Below are 17,033 nucleotides of genomic sequence, written 5' to 3'. Positions count from 1 at the left end.
TTTGACTGAATACTGATTTATTTCAGTCACAAATCTTTTTCTTATAAAACTATCCTTACAAGAATGAAGACATACCCCTTTCATGCATTAGCTTGTGAAAATATATAAAGACATTTTGGTCAAAAAAATATTTGTTTGTCCTACAACAAGTCCATCGAGCGTACATATAGATTCTCGTTCAATTTTTTTTATTAATATCAACAGATTATGTGAGTTTTAACTAACGAAAAATCTTTCTGTTAAATGAAAACAATGTAATAGATGTTAGACGCAAATTTTCAAACCACAAAAAATTTACCTATAATTACATCAAACCTGGTAAAAAAAAGGAATGTAATAGTCTTGTTCTTTCAATATTCCTATCGGACCGATAATTTATCCGATTCAATCATGGATTCTTCATTCAAAACCTTGTTCCTCTGTGCGTGGACATGGTCAACAGTCAACCAACAGCGTGTCATGTATTGCTATTACCAGCTCTACTTCAACTAATTTTCTCATTGCCGTCTTAGTTATTGAATCAAAGTCAAACACTTGACGCCCAATCCCTTTGAATACACAGAAGTTGCCAAGGACTCAACCCGCCAACACCCTCAACTACAAGAACAAATCCACTGCTATTAACTCCCACAAATCCAACACTCAAGAACTTGATCACTCACCAGTCGCAGAAACTGCATAATTATACACTCCGTCAGATGGATCAGAGCACCAAAGGGCTTCCACCGCCGGCGTCAGCCGCCGGAACTGGGGCTGGCAAGAACTCGATCAGTCGCCGGAATGGTTATCCGACGTCGTCTGGATCCCACTGCATGCACAGAGGCCACCGGAATGATCAAGGGGCTACATCTGGATACAGGTCAAGGTCAAGGGCACGGCAGGGAAGTAAAGAGGTCGTGAGAAGGGCGCTGACGCCGCCGTGTCAGAAGCCGACATGGAGGTGGTGGAATTTCAGGCCGACGCCCAGCCGTCTCTCCAACATGTCTATGGCTTGATTGGTAGTCTCTAATTTTTTGAATGTACATCATATGAGAGTTTAAAAAATCTCATTTTTTTTTTTTTTTTTGGATTTATACCCAGATTTTTTTTTTTTTTTACTAGATTGGATTTAGTTTACCGTTGAGTTTCCTGTTAAATCTCATGTTCCATTACTCCGTGTATAAAAATTAGATAAAATTAACAATATAATCATTACACACGTGACGTATATATAAGAAACATAATATAAGATGCAACAAAAAATTCATTCCGTGCATGACAGAAAATCTTCTATTTTATTTTGGTGTCAACGCAATAATAATCAAATCAAGACACGAATGATATACATCTCCGCTTTTAAATTATGATTTAATTCTATAAAGAAATACGTGTCAATCATGCATTGGTATGCAATATCTACAGCACATTGCTTCAACACCAGAATGTAATAGAAGATCCCCGTAGTGGTATTAGATACACAAGAAAGTTTGATAATGCTTGTAATAAATAATATCGATTAAACGATTCTATACAAACGACTCCAAATTTATCTTTTAATTTAAATTAGTATTTCATTTACATATATATGAAACATGTATAAAATGGTCCCTTAAGCATAAAGGGATATGAATTTTATACATATTACAAGTATATGAAATGCAGAATACAAGATGAAAAACAATTTGAAATAAAGCATATGAACTGCTTCAGTTTGCCTGCAAAAACTACTTTACATGTATATTTCTTCCTTTCATGTATCAGCATCCATCACTTGGGGCTTGAGTCTAAGAAATAAGGAAGAAGAGAAAGCAAAGTTGGAACTGCAATAGTCTTTAGCTCTTGTACGGGTTAATATTCGATATTATTTTCATTCACGCATGAATGATAGGCGATGTTTGCCTAAGTTACAGATAATACTCGGAAATGTACAAATTTACACCTACCCGTCTCTGTTTCCTTAATACCTTACAACGCCTGCGACATAGCCCGTCCCACCTTCATATAGAGAGTGTTTGTTCTCTCTTTGCAATAAAGGATTAGGAGAACTCATCTTTCTCTCATGATCTCATCATTGATCTTCAGTTCTTTTACTCCTTCATTTAAGGTGAACCAGGGAACGGGGCAGCATATCAGAATTACCCAAAGAGGAAATCCCATATATTTTATAGGACAATTTTAGTCATGGAATACCTCGGATGGACCTTTTGATGACGGCAGAGTGGCATTAGCTTCAACTGGTGCTTCAGATATTCTGGCTTCCGATTTCTCGTTTGAGTAACTGCCAAATGAAAAATGAAATTTAGAGTTCTCAGCACACGATGCAACAGCAGGACATAACGATACCCCCAAGTCATGAAGCTGAGGGGTCTGGATGGGAAAGCAACTTGTACACATACAGGCATATCAATAAAGACCACAGTAGACTGCATATCTATGAGAGATTCAACTATCCTTATAAAGCTAGCTATTGGGCAGAGCTAGTCAGCTAGATAGTTCAATCACAGTTTCTGGAACAAGATTTACATTATTATTGCATAAGAATGATCATCCTTGAAGGACCTTCTAGAGATGGGTTTTCCTGACACTATTTGTAATCTAGGAAAGTTTAGATGTTCACCCTAGAAATAATTGTAAATCTGAAGCTGTTGTAACACAATGCTTACGTTGAAAGTATGGTGACCCAAATGAGTTCCACGCAATCAACCCAAAGAAGCCTTTGCTCGACGGGGATCACACCATAGGTAATCAGATGAGCAAAAGGCCAAAGCTTCCAGCCCGCCTGAGAGTTATGGAGCATGTTTCAGAGCACAATTAAAGTACAAAAGAAATGCATATAGCAGCAGGAGGAATAATGCAATTGATCTCGGTGTCATAAAGAAAAGTTTTAGCTAATTCGTAATAGCAGAAGAAACTATGAAATTTAAACCTGACTAGCATGACACACAAAAAACAGTTGCACAGGAGTATGGATTACACACAGAAATAAGCTGATAATAATGACATTGGCATTTCTCGTACTCCTTGATATAACAATCTTCAATTTTTTTTCTATGTTACAGCCCAAGAAATTTTTCAATAAACCAACTTTAACGTGTATGGCACTGTAGACTAATTCAAATTTAAACTAGAGAGAAATTAAGCATACTTGTGAACAGACGAGTAGATGTTTTACACAATCAGTAAAGCCAGAAGATCGGTGCAAAGCATAGTGCAAAATGAATTTTGGTATATAACATGCATCGCAGATCTGATTGACCACCATGAATGACATCTAAGTAACGGAGGATGTCTTCAAAGCTCATTTTATGCATTAAGAGATGAAAGGAATGAGTCCAAAGTGGAGTAAGAGTTCTTACGGTTAACATGGGCCAAAATGTAGCTTTCAATTCATTAAAGATACTGAGAGGAGATTCAAGACGAAGAACTCCCAAAAGTGTATAGTAAATGCTGTTCCAAACTGCAGACCATGCTGTCTGATCAAAGGCTACTTTAGCAGGGACCACCCACCAATCATCAAAAGGAAATAAAGCCTGAAAACCATGACAGACTCTTCAGAAATTTAGGGGAATTGTAAGTAAATACCAAAAACTGTAAAAGGAGAAGATACCGCATCAATTACCTCACAGAACTGGTAGTAATAATGAGAAAGGGATCCATGCAATGTAAAACCGAGTAGACCAGATCGGAACATGCGTGCACGATCAAACTCAAACAGAGGCTTCCCTTCATAGCACTACAAAGTATCAGGTGAACTCATCAACCACTGATTATCAAGCCACCAGAATCCACAAATTCTAGAGTTGTTTCTTCGTCAAATTAAAATACCGACCTGTGCAATCCAGTCCCCCACGGAATAAACTACTCCACTTATGACCATTTTTGCCAAGACGGGGTTTGTTTTAAGAGCTTCCTCATATGCACTCCAGTTGTGTTGGGGAGCATATCTCAATATTTCATAGAGGGTCCATCCCTAGATAAACAGAGCAAATGAGTCTCCATTATATCCAATGCATAGGCATGCATTCTGAGTAAGAATATATCTAATATAAGCACATCACTTGTGAAGAAAATAGCATGGAAGAAAGAGGGAAGACATCTTTTTGGTTGACAAATTACTAGAAGCATAAAACCATTAGAACATCAGTAAAAACAGCAGAAAAGATTATATAAGATCAAACCCATGGCTGATTTTGAGTAAGAGTTAGATGCTCCACCATCTGATGTTGAGAAAATGGCTCATGATCTACTTTGACGAAACCATATATATACATCAACAATTTAAAGCATTCTGGCAAGTAAGTTACCAGCCAGCAGTTGTATTCACCTCAACACGTACAACACTAAACCCACTTTCAGACAATTAATACTTTTCCGCACAAAGGCTTAAAACTATAAACTCATTAAGAGGCAGAGAAAAATCAGTTCCAAACCAAACCCCACCAGAATGTCGAAAAAATTATAATAAAGGCGAAACAGCAAATTATGTACCTAACAATGCAGCAGCACTCGTTTCGTCGGAACAACAAATACAACTTATACAACCAGAACCACACTTCAACTGAAACTAAACTGCAAAGGCCCATCCCAAGTACTCAGGAATAATTGCTGAAACTAGCAAGAAGCAGCACGAATCTATTTAAATAAAGAATTTCTCCAGTCCACTTATTATGTAAAAATCAATCTTTCAGCACTCCGTTGAACATATTCAACAACAATAGTAAATATCACCATAGCTATGACTACATCAAATGCTCCAATTTAAGCTCAAAAAACCACATCCCCACCCCTCAAAAGAAAGGCAAACATTCCCAAATTTCACATAAGAACAAAGAACAAAAAGTGCTCAAACAGGAACTTAACTCACATGCCAATAATCATGATCAATTGTAAGGAGCTTGGTGATGGCAAAAGATCCAGCAGCCAACACAATAGTAGCATTAATGGCCCTATCAACAAGCCTCTCCATGTCCTCCTGGCTCTTCCCATCACCAGAGCCCGGTCCACCTGCACTAGAAGCAGCAGACGAGAACCCAGCTGCACCTTCAAACGACAATCTCCCCGAAGCCTCACTTCCAAACCCCCCAACCATCTGATCCACCTCCGTCGCTTCCCCTTCTCTTTGGATGCAAACGACGCCGTCCTGCTGGTCCACTATGTCGTCACTCTGAACGGGGATGACATCAAACTCGTTCGCCACCGACCCCACCAGCTGTAAAGACTGTCTTCTTAGGCTGGATTTCAAGGAAATCTTGCCGGCGGCGGGCAGCGGCGGTTGTTTAAAGGAGGGAACGTTGTTGGGTTTGGTTTTGGACTTAGAGATAGAAAGCGGGGTGATGGAGGCGGCGGCGGCGGCCATTGCGGTGGCTGGCCTTGTGGCCGGTGATCACAAATCCCACTCTGAGTCAACTCAAACCAGTTTCAGCCTTTGGGATAGTGGTATCTTTTATATGATAGCTAGGTTCATTGGTTGATGGGTATTGATGCTGTGGTGACCGTGAAACACGTGGCACTTCTTTACAGGTGCATAGCATTAGGGAAAGAAATGTAATTTTACTCCCATGAAACTAATTTTGTCCATACAAATCAACTTTTTCAATTTAGTCCTGCAAAATTAAATATTTGAAAATTTTAGTCTTTTTCTATCAATTTAATTAAAAAATTATAGATGACTTGTACAAAATCAAATTAAATTATAATTCTAATCTTATAACTTAAAAGTAATTGGCATTTTAGTCCTACAATTTAAGAGATGGTATTTTTTCTTCTGCACGAATTAATTTATAAGACTAAACTTTTAATTTAATTGGGTCATATTCAAGTCACATTCAATTTTTCGATTAAATTCGTCAAAAAATAATTAAAATTATCAAAATTTTAAAATGACAGAACTAAATTATAAAATTCAATTCATATAGGACCAAAATCACCAATAATTCTAAGTTACAAAACTACAATTACTGCATCCATTGGTGATCAAAATATGTGTGTACGTAATTATTTTTAGTGTACTAATTTAACAAAAGAAAATTAAAATAATAATTTATGATAACTACTAAAATATTTTAAATTTAATATGCAATCGAAAAATTATCAATAAAATCAAAGTGATAAAAGAAATAATTATTTCATAAATAAAAAAAATTCATTGAGGGTATTTCAATCCACGCACAAGTCAGTAACCAAATTTATTACTTTAATTTTTTATGCTTAATAAATGGGTACATAACATTAGCATTATATGAGATTAAGTTAAAATATATAAATATTTTTTATTTTTTATAAAATTACAACTACACTCCCTGATGTTATAATTGTAATTACAACTATACTCTCTATTCAAATATAAAATTTATACAAATACCTCCTAAAAAATATTACACTAACACCCCTCACAGGATGTAATCGTAATTTTGTCAAATACATGGGGTGCTTGTATAATTTAACCTAATTTTAAGAAATATTTATATAATTTATCTATAATAAATAGTATAGATAAATGCAACATTATTTTTTATAAATTGTTCAAAGCACATGTTAAATTAATTACGGATAAAAATACCAAATAATGTTATTGAGTGTGACATATAAATAAATTAAATTGTACCTAAGTAATAACAAATTGAATGAGTCTGATTCATATGAATAAATGTTATATATTGTCTGATGTTATGAAAACAACGTTTGTATTGCCGTAAATTATGATTTTTTTATTTTTTGTAATTGCATTAATATTTAATTGAATTAAATAATATATTGATTTAATTAATACATTAATATAATTGAGAATGATGAAATAAGTTAAAATAAATCCACATATTTGGTAAGGTTCGAACTCGTAATTTTTAAACTTGTTCATAAAACTTAAGCCTTAATTAATAACCACTAGATTTAAACATCATTAGTTTATAGGAGTTGTAAAACGGACAATTTTATAATGAACACAACATCAAGTATTTATTCAATTATATTATCGAAAAGGGTAAATTGCAACGAGCTTCCTTAAAATTTAGTATAATTATAAATACTTCGTCATTGTATGAAAAAATATCAGTACCCTCTTAATTTTAACAACCGTCTAACAATTAGCATAATCTCTGAATCTCTATTAGATTTCTATCCAATTTTTTGTGATGAACCGACAAAATATCCTCGTAGACTATGAATTATAATTTTATTTATTTTTTAAAATTATTTAAAATTCTTTTATGGGATAAGTCGATAATTTTTTTAAAATTCTTTAAAAAGAAATTCATCCACCGCGTCTGATTTTTTATATTTTTTAATTTATTGTCCAAAAAAGAAAAACATACCGAAAGCGCAAAATTGATCATTCTATACTTTCATTCAAAATTACATATTTTATTATAATAAAAAATATTTGTAATTATACCAAATTTTGAGAGGGTTGATTTTAGTTTCCTCAATAGAAAATTAAATATTCCAGCATTTAACAAAAAAAGAATGAAATATTTATAGGGACACTGAGTCCTAGGCCTAATTTAGTGAGTGTGCAGCTCAACCAGAATAATTACTATAGTGGGCTACAGAAATTAATGATTTATATAAAATATCTCTTTTCCACATATAATATAATATAAATAAATATGTGAATATTATAGAAAAAAAAAGAAATAAAGAAATAGAATGGATAGAAGTTGAGGTCCATTGAATTTTAGAGGAAACAAATTAAAAGGAAAATATAAATAGAGATATCGCAAGTGGGAGTTGTCATATTTGTGTTTGATCATAAAATCGTGGTTTGTATACCATCACCACATCCACATGTTAGGTGGGGTGGGGTCATAGAATAAATTCTAGATCATATTTTCCACCATGTAAACTTGGCTTTGTTTGGACCACACACTATTCTTCAACATTTTGGATTCAAGATTTTGTGCTGTTCTTGTTTGCATTTGAGATTCTTGGGTTTCAATGATGTGATTAATATTTAATAGGTGTTACAATTTTATTTTCTACAATAATTTCATCAATGTGTGGTTATTATTTTTAATCATCTAAAAAGAAAAAGATAAATGGTTGTGTTTTGATTTTCGATTTTTTATCGACAAAATTAGTAGAAGCTGTATGAAGGATCGAGAATATGTACTGAATTGGACGGGGCATAAGTATGTTGACCTGGTCAACAATGATTCATGTGTTGGTCGATGTGGCAATGACTCAACACGTGATATGCAAGCACTTTTTACATGTACCTCTTTGTTTTACATTATATCACATTTTCGACAAGTAACGTAGTTTAATTATCATAATTCGACATTTACATAATCACTACATATAAGAAAATGCACAAATGTGTATAATTAATTAAATGAGAAACTTTAATTCAAATCGAATATTGTCGGACTTGAACTAATTACATGGTAAATATATTATCCTTAGTTACATTATTTTCAATTTGAATCTTTGTTGAATGGAAAATGTAAATTGTCATGTAAAAGGGAAGGCCCTAGTATATGGTAAAAGTTCCATCTTAATTTGCTTCATAATGAGGGCAAAGAGTTTTCTGGTATCTGGCCATCTGTCTCCAAATGGCAAATGGAGATGATCCCTTCATAGGAAAACATCTGAATTCAACATCAAAGTGGGGACAGAATACAGTGAAATGGCAAGGAAGATACCACACACATTTTGCTTCTCTAGAATCTTGTTTCTACCAAGAAAAATCTCTCATCAGATCACAGTATACCAACTCTGAACATGTATCTTGATAAAGGCATGAATGAATCAACTAAAAGTAAGCCAGAAGAGCTTTTGGAATTGTTCAAAAATGAAGAGGGAGTTTATCTTTTAACTTTCTTTGGGCATAACGAGCCGGTCTTCGCCTTCTACCAGCTTGGCAGAACGAATAACATCCCCAGTTTTAATCTGAGATAAAATATCTCGTCCCACAGTTGTGTAGCTGTCATCACACAGCAGTACTACTTCATAAGTGATGAGATGTGCAAACCTTTTTTCTTTTTTTTTTTTTTGCTTTTGTCTAATTTCAAATATGAACAGAAATAAAGCATGGATTAGCTTAAAAGACATACCCGAAGACAGAAAATTGGCCTTCATCAAAGGATAGCCCTCCTAGGCCAGCCTGCCAAGAAAGAGTTGTTTCACTTTATTTGGTTGAAGCGAAAGAATATGGACTGAAAAAGAAAAGGGGCTACTCATATTGCTCACATTTCTCTTGTCATAGAGATACAAGAAAAACTGATTGGGCGAAGAATACTCCTCGGAAACCTCACTATGCGCCATGACCACTGCACCATAGACTGATAGCGGAAGAACAGGCAGCTCTCCATCCTTCACATGGAAATCTTAACATCACTCATCCAAGGAAAGGAAAATTTATTGGTTAAGTTGCATTAATGAATAAAAACTGCATGTAACCTGGACGCTTAGTGTTGTTTTGTAGAGAGGCTCAAACTGCCCAGATGGCTTTATTTCCAAGGGAACACTGTAGCCCTTCTCCTTTCCTGCTGCTGTGTCCGAGAGAATAGCTTGGTCTGTGCAATTAAGTTTCACCCCGTCGTAAGCCCCATCAACCACCTAAAATATATCAGCACACAATTTGATCATTGTTGATGCAAAAACTGTGTTTTCTCCTATAAGCAGATAGAAGATTTGATGCTTGTGGAATATCAAAGAAAACAATATTAAGTAATGAGAAGATGCAGCAAACATGAACATTTTGCAGACTATAGGTGTTCAGGCTGTCAATTTTCTGAGGCTCAATATGTAAAACAAGGTGAAGGTTAACGTTGGTTACAATTTCGTCATGTTGGGAGGAATTATCCTGGCCCAGAATTTTACACCTTGCCCCTCTTTCCATTACAGTTTGGGTGCATGTAAGCTGCAATAGTTGGACCAAATTTGAGGTGTCCTTATCCTGCATGTATATTTTGTCAAGTTTTCAGGAGTCAATTTTCTAGCTGAGTAACAATATCTTATCATTTATAGTGAATTCAACTGGCATAAAGTGACTTTTGTGTTTTCCTGAAGCTTCAGGTTGATCGCATTTCTACATTATCTTAACCAATAGACACTTCAATCTCTTAAATACGAGCCCAAGTTGAAAATTTTTATTCACCTTTTTTGGCAAAGCCTGGAGTATCATTCAGTAGCATCCAGAAAATCAATATTCAGAACAGCACCAAGTAAGAGGATTGGAAACAAATTCTAACATAAAAGAGAACAGGTAAAAGGAAATTGGCCAATTGTGATAATAGTAATGCATTTTCCAGCATTTGAAGGAAAAATTATAAGTACTGAGAAAGAGGAGTAAGAATCCAATACCTTACCAGTTTTGCAAAGTTCCCTGCTGTAAGTGGAGCTGAATACCCATCTAAGACAACCTAGAGCCAGATGAATAAGTCAGGAAAACATGGCTTATTTATAGCGTATGACACATATCATGTGCTTCATGGATCAGATACTAAAGAATGAAGTTAACACTGATTAAATGTATATCTTTTCCCAGTTCTTCACAGGACATAAATGTTTAGAGAATCTGCATACGTTAAACTTAAGGGGTCATTTTCAGTAGTTGACATAATACAAGACTACTTACCCAGTTCACAGATTTGCTACATTAATCAGACCAGGAGGCAGCTAGAGTAAGTATTTTGTGCTTTATAAGGGAATTCAGCGTACCTGAATTACTGCGATGTTTCTGGGTTGACCAGCCGCTTCTGGAGAAAACGTTGAGCCATCTCCTTTTTCAATAGCAAATTCAACAACTGCTCTCCCTGTAAGCCTAACAAAATTGGTAAAATATCAGCCATAAGGCAAAATTACCTCTAGACTTCTTTATATGTTATGCTCATAACTCTAACTGCAGAAGCAAAGATAAAATTTATCGAGGAAAGTACCAAATATAGTTACACAAGCTACCAGGTAGCAAATAACGAAAGGAAATGCAAGAAAAAGAACTTGGATGTGTCATGACAGGATGCTGTACCGCGGGTAGTTTAAGTATTGCTGAGGCAACAGAAATTGTAACCCTGGAGCCTGTTGACAAATACATCCTTGATACATCACTGATCAATTGTGAACATGTAACTCGTCACTCCAGAAAAAAGGTAAACCTCAAGAAGTGATAAGTACATAAACTTATGCTCTCCCCCTCTCTCCGTCATTTACTATCACTTTTTTTTTTTTTGTGGGAATTCCTTGATGAGCATTTGTATAGAGCTACAAATTCAAGAAGATTTCTGGGTACAATTTTGTGAAGCTTGAATGATACTTGCTCAGTTTCCAGGAGCAATCACAAATACCTGTAGCAACTCCAACTGAGCAACAGTATCCAGTGTAGATGCTAAGCCGACTGATACCTTGTCTGCATCTTTATCCTTGATGCTTTCAAGAAGGCTTTTTAGCCCATCCTGACAAGCGAAAACAAATCCTTATAAGTTTTGCATTTGTTGCATTACGAAAAACCTAATCAACACAACCTTGATGCAAAATTGATTTAATTTCTGGAGTAAGTCCCGTCTGTCTCACAAGACAGACTCACATACGGATATAAATTCCTACATTTTGAAGTTTCAAACGAAAAATAGAAGTGGGGAACATAATGTTGGAAAACAGAACACTAAAGATAAAATACTACTGAAAGGTTTGGGTAGTTTCTGGTTTAGTTGAGAGGTGACAGAGGTACAGCTCAATTCTGGAAAATCAAGATGGAAGGGCACTTGAGAGCCTATAAAATCAACAGGTGCCCAATGAGTGCACCATCTGTCTTATGCAGCTAAATGAGAGGATTTAACCTAACCAGATGAAATCACTTGGCAAAAATGTGTAAGAAACAGGTAGATTCTTTGAGTATACTTGGATATCTTGATGGCCACAGTGCTTTAGAGTTTCAAAGTGAATAATTGGACATCATGAAGGTAATTATGTTGAACTGCAGAGAGCCTGTGTTTTTGCTCATAGAAAGTTGAAACTGTATTAAATCAGTATTTGTGGTTTTGGGGTGGGATTGGATGCCCAGAAATAGTGATTAAAACTTGATTTTATTCAACTCATAAATATTTACTAAGTTGTCTCAGGACCATCCGTGATTGATGTCGCTCACGATTGTAGCAGTAAAAACTTACTGGACAAAAGGGGGTTCGATCTAACTATTCTATAGGACAAGAAGTGCGGGCATGGTCATCTATGAGAAGCTGGATGACAGGATAGACAAGTTATTCATCCGGCCTAACTAACTCGTAATATAATGACAGATCCTCTGAAGTGAGTAGGTTCTGACGATCATTAATGGAAGGATCTAAAGGATATTGAACCACTTCACTACAAGGATTTGGATAGAAGTAGACCAGTCCAAACCACCTCCTTCTATTGCTAAGAGGACCCCATTAGACAAGCAAGAAAAGGAGGCGCTACAACCGAAGAAAGTTGAACTAATTACTAAAGTTCTCATACAACGCTGTGAATGGACTACAAAACCTACTAGATAAAGTCTCCCTAAACAGAAAATGCACCCTGCCAGTCAAGTTCATGTATAATGAATGAGATCATATAGTAACTTTTGATTGCCAGATGAGCTTTCACTCTTTCATCTACAGTACCTTCCCATCTATGAGAGATGCATAGAGGACAGAACCCTTCTCTCTCAGTTCAGCAGGAATGCTAGACAAAATAGATTCTTTTTCATCCACAGCAATCTGAAAGAGCAAGAACAAATAGGAGTGCAGAATCATTGCAACCAGTAAAGAAAAATAAGGTAGTATGAAATATTAAGTTAAAGTATAACACCAAATAACCAATGAACTTCAGAAACATGGATCACGACATATTGAGATTGAATGGGACTTCCTGCTAGGACTTCCAAGATCCATCTCAATTCAGTCAGGAACTTTTATCAGAAACTAGAAACTAAAGAAGGGAGTTTTAAGATTTCTGATCCAACAACAGAAGATATATCTTTCTCTTTATTTGTTATTTCCAGTTCATATGACTCAGTGCAGAATTAAGGTAAGAACTAGATCTTAGCAACCAACTGAATTGTGAAAGTTATATCTACACTATAAGCTTGCTTATTTTTCTAATGTGCTATGGGTAATATCCATCTCAGTATAAGAAAAATAACAATGGCAGCTCTACGAGAAGAACACACAAAGAGACCGACATGTACAAGGGACTCAGCTAAATCAAGCCTGCATGACATGCACAAGCAAAAATGAAGATATAGTTAAAGTAGAATAATATTAATTCATATATTTTTGACAGGACCATATTCTTAGTACATTTTTGTTCTGTCACTTGGAAAAATGCATTTATTGAAGGCAACTGCAAACTTCATGCATAGACACCAAGGAATACGATGCGCAATTTACTGAACAGGTTTTCTCCCCATCTAAAACCAGGGAAATTCAAGGCAGATCAAGTAAAAAACTAAATTACAATACTTGAAGCATCAATAGCACTTTTATACACATGAAGCTCTAGAAGAAGAAAAATCAAGTACTACCTTCAGAGATTTCTTCACATTTCCTTCCATTGTCCCATATGGCTTCCTCTGTGGAATTCTTAGCAAGTATGATATGTCCTCCAGAGAATCCTTTAAGAGAAGTGCAAAAGTTTGTAACTTTTTTCTTCATCAAATGGAGTGAACTTCATGAAAAATAAACTTATTACTGCTCTTAGAACCTGTATAGCTTTCATGTTTGCATTGGCAGGTATTGCTCTTCTCAAAGCTAGTTCCCCTGTACGAGGAATTTTTGTTTCGGGGGAATAAAGCACTGCTTCAGCAGGAGGAATAAACCCGGACTCATATCCTGTCCAAGGTACTGGAGACATCAGCTGAAGGAAAATAATGCTTGCTGCAAAGGCACGCTCAAACTGCTTTCTTCCTAGTACCAACCACGTCTCTAAGTTGGAGAAGTAATTGGACCCATTCACTAACTCCTGCATAATAACAATTGGACACAATTAGTTTACTTGCAACCATGTGAGTCTATGAAAAGAAAGAAGGAAATGCCTGTAGTTGGCACTTCCAGCCAGACAGGACAATCAATTATCATCCTCGAAGAAATTCTGCTATCTGAAAATAGTAAGGCAGAAAAACATTTGCTTTTTGAGATTAATACTAATTCCAGAAGTGGAATATTCAGATTTTAACCTAATGCTTGATTCGCATTTCAGTTCTTGCCTACCTTTTCAAGAGTATGTAATCAGACTGCTGTACTATGAGACTGCATTGCATGGTCCCAGCATGATTCTATTCTATTACTGGACCTGAATATTATACTTCAGGCATTTGTTATTCCATTCAACAATTTTTCAGGTTTTCCTCCCATCTTTTGGAGGATTACAGGACTCACTTCTTGATAATGCCATTTTGTCGTAAAAAAATATTAACCCGATTTGAAGAGAGGAAATCAAAGTCCCCTCTTCCAAAGACCATTCTCCTGATCATGGTGATTCACGAGAACCATTTGAAATCAGGCCATTTTGGCAAAGTCCAAATTACAATATATTCTGTAACACTCAAGTCGATGCACTCATCAACCAAATGTCCAAAAAATTACATCCAAACATTCTCAGGAGCTCATCCCGCTACGAGTCCAAGTTATCCAAACCACGATCAAAATTAAGAGGGAAAAAAAAGGATGCGCAAACAAACAATCCCAATTGAAATTAGTCCCATTACTTACACATAACCTCATCACTACTATCTCCTAAGTTTCTAAATTGTTTTTCCCCAGGAAAATAACTTAAACATGATCAAACTATACTAACCATGGGGCCGTCATCCTTCCTAGCCAAAATGCACTTGAATTCAGGAGAAATATGTTTCGCCGAGGCGGGTTCTCGAGGAGTATACGGCAAGGCGAAATGGGTGGTGAATGAAGAAGAAGTGGACTTGCGAGTAGAGGAGAGGTTGAGAGAAAGCTTGTTTGGGGAGAAAATGGAGGCAGATAAAGGGAAGGCCATGATTGGGAGTTGGTAGTTGATGAGGTTTTCGCGCGCCTCATCCAGAGCCAAAAAGCCTAATCTACATTCTACACTTCTCCCTCTGATTTTGTATGGGGACTGCACGCCCCATTTTTTTCTTGGTTTTCCACTAAAAAATTCTTACTCAAAATCCTCCAATCAATTGCATAGTAAATATATTAATTTATTAATTGATGACTTTTTTTATATTATACATTAATCACATAAAAAATATATTATACTTATCATATAATTGATTTCGATCCGATCAAATTCTATTTGAATTAGAATTTTATATTGGGTAAATTACTGGGTTTGTCGTAATTATCAATATCCCTCGTTGTTTGAAATATTATAAATATTTCCATTATATTTGATGAAATTATTTGTTTGAACAGGATGAATGAAAAAATTTTAAAAATTATAAAAATTTATCTGCTTAGTCCATAAAAAATCAAAAAGTTTTAAAAATTAAATAAAATTATAATTTTTAATCTATAAGGGTATTTTGGTCAGTTTAGCATAATAAATAGAAGAAAATTTAACGAATTGAGGTAATTGTTAACGAACGTTAAAATTATGAGGTATTGATAATTTTTCAAACTATGTCAAATCTCATAGAATATTGTTGTAATTTACCGTTTCATATTTGACCTTCTCTTTATAATATTTGAGTCGTCTGTGTCATACAATACTTGCATGCATAGCATCGTATTCATATAACTTAGGTTTTAAAAATAAACATGATTAAGAAATAGAGTAAATAATAAATATGAGGGAAAATGTGAAGCGTAATATTTGAAAGAAATAAATTATTATATTATTATTATTATTATTTGATGAGGGTCTTTTTACCCAAATCCTTTAATTTTGACCGAAATAATTAATTTCTTCTAAAAACTGAATTAATAACAAACTAAATCCCTAAAATTTTGCATAATAAAACTGGATTAAAGATATCTAATTTTGACAATTACAAATCTCACTTTAATATATGTTTACTTTTTAATTTTTTTTATTGATTTAGATATTAATCAAAAAGCTTATGTTACATTCTATATTTTTTGTTTTCAAATAAAAAAAGTAAAACATGTGAGAATTTGGGTTATTAATCCATATTTTACTATTTGTTTCAATTATTTTTGTTTCCCTTTTGAATTTGTTTTCCAATACTAACTTTGTGTAATATAATTTGAGATTTTCAATAGCATTGTGGGGTTGCCCTATTTAATCTTATTACTTTTCTAAATTTTTTATTCGGTTTTGTATGGAAAATTATAAGTTTGATTTTCAATTAATTAATGATTTATGCTACTAAATATATATATATATGTGTGTGTGTGATTTTAAATGATTTATTTTTTTAAATCTTATTACGATATAATTATACCTAAATTCAAGAATTTCTATCAATAATATCACATTCATGCATTTAAAATTTAATAAAAAATATTTCAAACAAGATCAATTAATTATTTTAGTTTTATTCTAATTTTTATATTTCAGTAAATACAATAAAATTTAAAGTTATATACACGCATTGGATGTGCTCGAATAGAATAGCTAGTTCAGATAAGGGTTAAATATATTTTGCACTCCTAAACTATGCATTTGGTTGTATTTACACTCCTAAAGTATGAAAGGTAAAAAAAAAAACACCCATAACAAAATTGATTAAATGCAATTTTGATCCTCTAACAATAGCCAAATCCCGTTTTAGTCATTTAACTTATTAGGATTTGGATTTGGTCCTCTATATATTTTAATTACTCAATTTTGGGACTTTTTTCGCCGAAAAAATATCCAGTTCGCCGGAAAATCAATCAATTTTTGCCCTAGTTTCACCTCCACCTTCTTTCTAAAAATCTGCCACCGTCATTCAAAATTGCTGAGAGCCACATATATTGTTTGACTCCCAAGCTCAAGACGAACAAAACCCCTCAATCAATTTCAGGTTTTGATCACCACAAAGACTGGGCTTTCACCTTCACCGCCGCAGCCTCTTTGCGTCAATTCACTGCGGTCTGTACGAACGGCCGTCGCGGACCACCAGAGTTCGACTCGCCTCTTCCTTGCGAGTCTAACGAGACAAGTCCCAGCCATTTTCA

At 34.7% G+C, this 17,033-nt stretch overlaps 2 protein-coding genes across 4 annotated transcripts; both read right to left on the bottom strand.

Annotated features, from left to right (window-relative positions):
• Positions 1 to 1,793: 1,793 nt before the first annotated feature.
• On the bottom strand, positions 1,794 to 5,413 carry LOC105177029 (Peroxisomal membrane 22 kDa (Mpv17/PMP22) family protein). Of its 2 annotated transcripts, XM_011100046.3 has the most exons (7): positions 4,844 to 5,413; positions 3,809 to 3,949; positions 3,599 to 3,712; positions 3,336 to 3,509; positions 2,643 to 2,758; positions 2,170 to 2,257; positions 1,794 to 2,072 (listed from the first exon to the last, which is right to left on the bottom strand). In XM_011100046.3, the coding sequence occupies exons 1-7, from the start codon at positions 5,333 to 5,335 to the stop codon at positions 2,067 to 2,069; spliced, it is 1,131 nt and encodes a 376-aa protein (XP_011098348.1). In that variant the 5' UTR covers positions 5,336 to 5,413; the 3' UTR covers positions 1,794 to 2,066. The 2 variants fall into 2 exon arrangements, with proteins under 2 accessions (XP_011098348.1, XP_011098346.1); XM_011100044.3 differs by having other exon boundaries at positions 1,794 to 2,257.
• Positions 5,414 to 8,285: 2,872 nt separating this feature from the next.
• On the bottom strand, positions 8,286 to 15,002 carry LOC105177030 (Cyclophilin-like peptidyl-prolyl cis-trans isomerase family protein). Of its 2 annotated transcripts, XM_088876918.1 has the most exons (13): positions 14,731 to 15,002; positions 13,639 to 13,896; positions 13,460 to 13,549; positions 12,558 to 12,653; positions 11,262 to 11,369; positions 10,946 to 10,995; positions 10,639 to 10,741; positions 10,287 to 10,340; positions 9,755 to 9,874; positions 9,376 to 9,534; positions 9,166 to 9,288; positions 9,030 to 9,079; positions 8,286 to 8,899 (listed from the first exon to the last, which is right to left on the bottom strand). In XM_088876918.1, exons 1-13 carry the CDS (start codon positions 14,923 to 14,925, stop codon positions 8,788 to 8,790), a joined length of 1,518 nt encoding a protein of 505 aa, XP_088733044.1. In that variant the 5' UTR covers positions 14,926 to 15,002; the 3' UTR covers positions 8,286 to 8,787. The 2 variants fall into 2 exon arrangements, with proteins under 2 accessions (XP_088733044.1, XP_088733045.1); XM_088876919.1 differs by lacking the exon at positions 9,755 to 9,874 and having other exon boundaries at positions 14,731 to 14,998.
• Positions 15,003 to 17,033: the final 2,031 nt, after the last annotated feature.

This window comes from Sesamum indicum, linkage group LG13, assembly GCF_026168435.1.
Source record: "Sesamum indicum cultivar Baizhima isolate 11 linkage group LG13, ASM2616843v1, whole genome shotgun sequence".
In the NCBI taxonomy this organism is placed as follows: domain Eukaryota; kingdom Viridiplantae; phylum Streptophyta; class Magnoliopsida; order Lamiales; family Pedaliaceae; genus Sesamum; species Sesamum indicum.
Note: the sequence above shows the minus strand (reverse complement) of the source record. Positions and strands in the feature narration are given on the sequence as shown.